The following is a 2,500-nucleotide window of genomic DNA, read 5'->3' as shown; positions in this document are numbered from 1 at the left end:
GTGTCCGATCCTTGGCTCTCTGATCATGCCATGGTCATCGATACCACCTTGAACGCTAGACAAATTTCCTTATCAATACACAGGGGAGTGCTACGCCTATGAGCAGCCATCATCCGTTGTGGCAACCTATTTGTTGCCTTGGCGAAGGTCCTGCTCCAAGCTCTGATGATGTATAATTGCTCCAAGCACTGATGTATACTTCCATGCTGGTTATGAGGATCCGCCCGCAGTATGGTTGCGGCGTTGCGATGCACTGCATTCGCCTCCCAACCTCTCTAAACTCCAACGAACAACCTTTATGTTCATAACACGATCAAAATTCCGCCCCTTGGCATTGCACTAGTGCGATCATATTCAGTGAGGCTGAAGGATGGCCTGTGGAGACATCTGAGGAAATGAATATATTAGATGCTGTCCATCGCCACAAGCAACTGCTTGCCCTGCTACTTCCCCGAGCTGCAAAACCCTCTTCGCACAACTTCCGACTTACATGTACGGCCGCCTCAACTCAATCTCAAAACCACTCTTCGACCTCGAGGCTGGATCGCCTTTCAATCCTGCGAGTCCTCGATCTGTGTCTCCTACTTTGGCAGCCAAAGATCCGTTTCATCGTCGACTTTTCTCCAAATTTTCCGCTGACATCAATCCTTCTTCTGTCGACCTCGTATCCATCTACATGTGCTTTCTGACTGGCTTAACCGCCTCACCGTCCTTTGCGGCATGTTTTGTGTGGTGCGGGTTTCAGACCGGTAATGCAGCCCAATTAGGACTGGCCATCGCCAAAATATTCACACCTGATGAACACAAGACTTTTGGATTCCAGAAAATGGATCAACAAGCCTTGACGAGTCTGTTGACGTTTCTTATGGGCGCCGTTGTTGGCCAGCTTGGCAACATGATGGGAGGAAGAAAGCGGATATGGCTTTTAGGTGCGACGCTGGGACAGATGCTTCTCATGATGGCGGCGGCATTGGCGGCTCACTTTTGCGGAGAGTCAGGTTTATCAAAGTAGGTAATGTGAGATATTTGCAATTACAGGACTTACTGACCTCACCATACTGAAGCTCCAGAGGGGATCCGTCTTGGGTCACTCCTACAGGGATGGCTGCATTGGGGTTTCTATCAGCAGCAATGGGGCTTCAAGGTGCAGTGGGAACAGTTAGTCATTTTTCTGCGAGCAGACGAGGCGAGCTGAATGACAGGCATATCAGAAATTGGGGACACCTCTTGGCACCACTGTGCCCCTAACTAGCACTGTGAGTTCAACTCACCTAATTTTCTACTTGCCTTACATACGAGATTGACCTCTGCCTTTAGTGGATTGATCTCTTCAATGACCCGTTTTTGTTCTCCATCAAACATATTCGTACTAGGGACGTGCGCTCTCTCGGTTGCTTCGCCTTAATCCTCGGTGCTATCATCTCACGAGCAATTCTAGGGGCCATAGGCCAGGCGCTGACAATCGCCGTTGTGATCGGATTCCGTGCAGTTTTGGCCGTGTGGTGGTTCTGGCTGCCCGATGCTCCATTAAGCGAGGAGGTGATACAAGAGGCGGCTAAGACATAAAGCATAGAGCATAGGTATGGATTTCGACAGGTATATGGTCGTGTTGTGGGGGACCTTCTGACCCTTTACTTCCATAAACGATATTGATCTAGACATTAGAAATTGGACATAGGGCTGGATAATGTGTTTCGCTGGATATTGTATGGAATCATAAAATGGTTATGTATAAAGAAATTTTAAGACCACCGGCGACAGAGTGTCTAAATATGTATTGGCCCTTCGTTATTCACTACAGAAGTGGGCCGACGGAAGCAAATCGGTTTCAGTCCCAAGGAGCTCTTCGTTCTTCGTCCGTCAAGTGCAATCATGAGTGCAAGTGATGTCTTTGTACAACAACACTTGAGCAATAACAATTGAGTAATATCAACCTCACATCCCTTTCAACAGCCATGCCCAAGATAGTCTCCCGGGCGATCGTATCTTCTTCCGAACAGGCAGCCCTTACCCAGTCTGCCCGTGCTGTTTTGCGATCTTACTACTGTCTCTGTGGTGATTTCGTTCTCGTCTTGCAAGGAAAACTCGACAGATTACCTCGAAGAAGGTACGTCCTCTATCTGTTGATCATTTCAGTATTCACCCCTGTCATCATGCTGAAATTTATGCTACAGAACCGACGGAGCCTATATCATTCGCTCTCAACCTGGATCTGACCCGGAAAAGCAACCGGCAAGGAAATTCAAGCTCAATGCTCAGCCAGCTCAACGGTGTCTACTCAAGCGGTAGGTTGGGAAGTTTAGCTTGGGTCTATTCTGATCATGCTCTTGTAGTAAAGGAACTGCCGACTTGGAAATTCGACAACCATTTTGTTGTGCAAGATGTAAGACGCCTGGTAAGTAGACGGTACATGATAGACAGATTATGAGCCAAATCTCTTATTCTTCTTCAGTGGCATACCAGACAGCACCACCTCCTGCGGGTGAAGGACCTTTCCTTT

At 48.0% G+C, this 2,500-nt stretch overlaps 2 protein-coding genes across 2 annotated transcripts in view; both read left to right on the top strand.

Moving 5' to 3' along the window:
* Positions 1–490: 490 nt before the first annotated feature.
* On the top strand, positions 491–1,566 carry CNBE2070 (hypothetical protein; the record flags this gene model as incomplete). The annotated part of the gene is made up of 4 exons (XM_770400.1): positions 491–1,008; positions 1,065–1,158; positions 1,203–1,256; positions 1,318–1,566. 4 exons carry the CDS (start codon positions 491–493, stop codon positions 1,564–1,566), a joined length of 915 nt encoding a protein of 304 aa, XP_775493.1.
* A 389-nt stretch (positions 1,567–1,955) lies between these two features.
* The window catches only part of CNBE2060 (hypothetical protein), a gene marked incomplete at both ends in the record, with an annotated part of 709 nt that continues 164 nt past the window's right edge, over positions 1,956–2,500 (top strand). Inside the window, 4 exons of the mRNA XM_770399.1 lie at positions 1,956–2,107; positions 2,175–2,285; positions 2,334–2,395; positions 2,453–2,500. The exon at positions 2,453–2,500 is cut by the window's right edge and continues 28 nt beyond it. Coding sequence (XP_775492.1) covers positions 1,956–2,107; positions 2,175–2,285; positions 2,334–2,395; positions 2,453–2,500 — 373 coding nt within the window. The remainder of the gene's footprint in view (positions 2,108–2,174; positions 2,286–2,333; positions 2,396–2,452) is intronic.

The sequence above is a fragment of the Cryptococcus neoformans genome, chromosome 5 (assembly GCF_000149385.1).
Source record: "Cryptococcus neoformans var. neoformans B-3501A chromosome 5, whole genome shotgun sequence".
Lineage (NCBI taxonomy): Eukaryota > Fungi > Basidiomycota > Tremellomycetes > Tremellales > Cryptococcaceae > Cryptococcus > Cryptococcus deneoformans.
The sequence above is the reverse complement of the archived record's forward strand: the minus strand, read 5'-3'. Positions and strand labels throughout refer to the sequence as shown.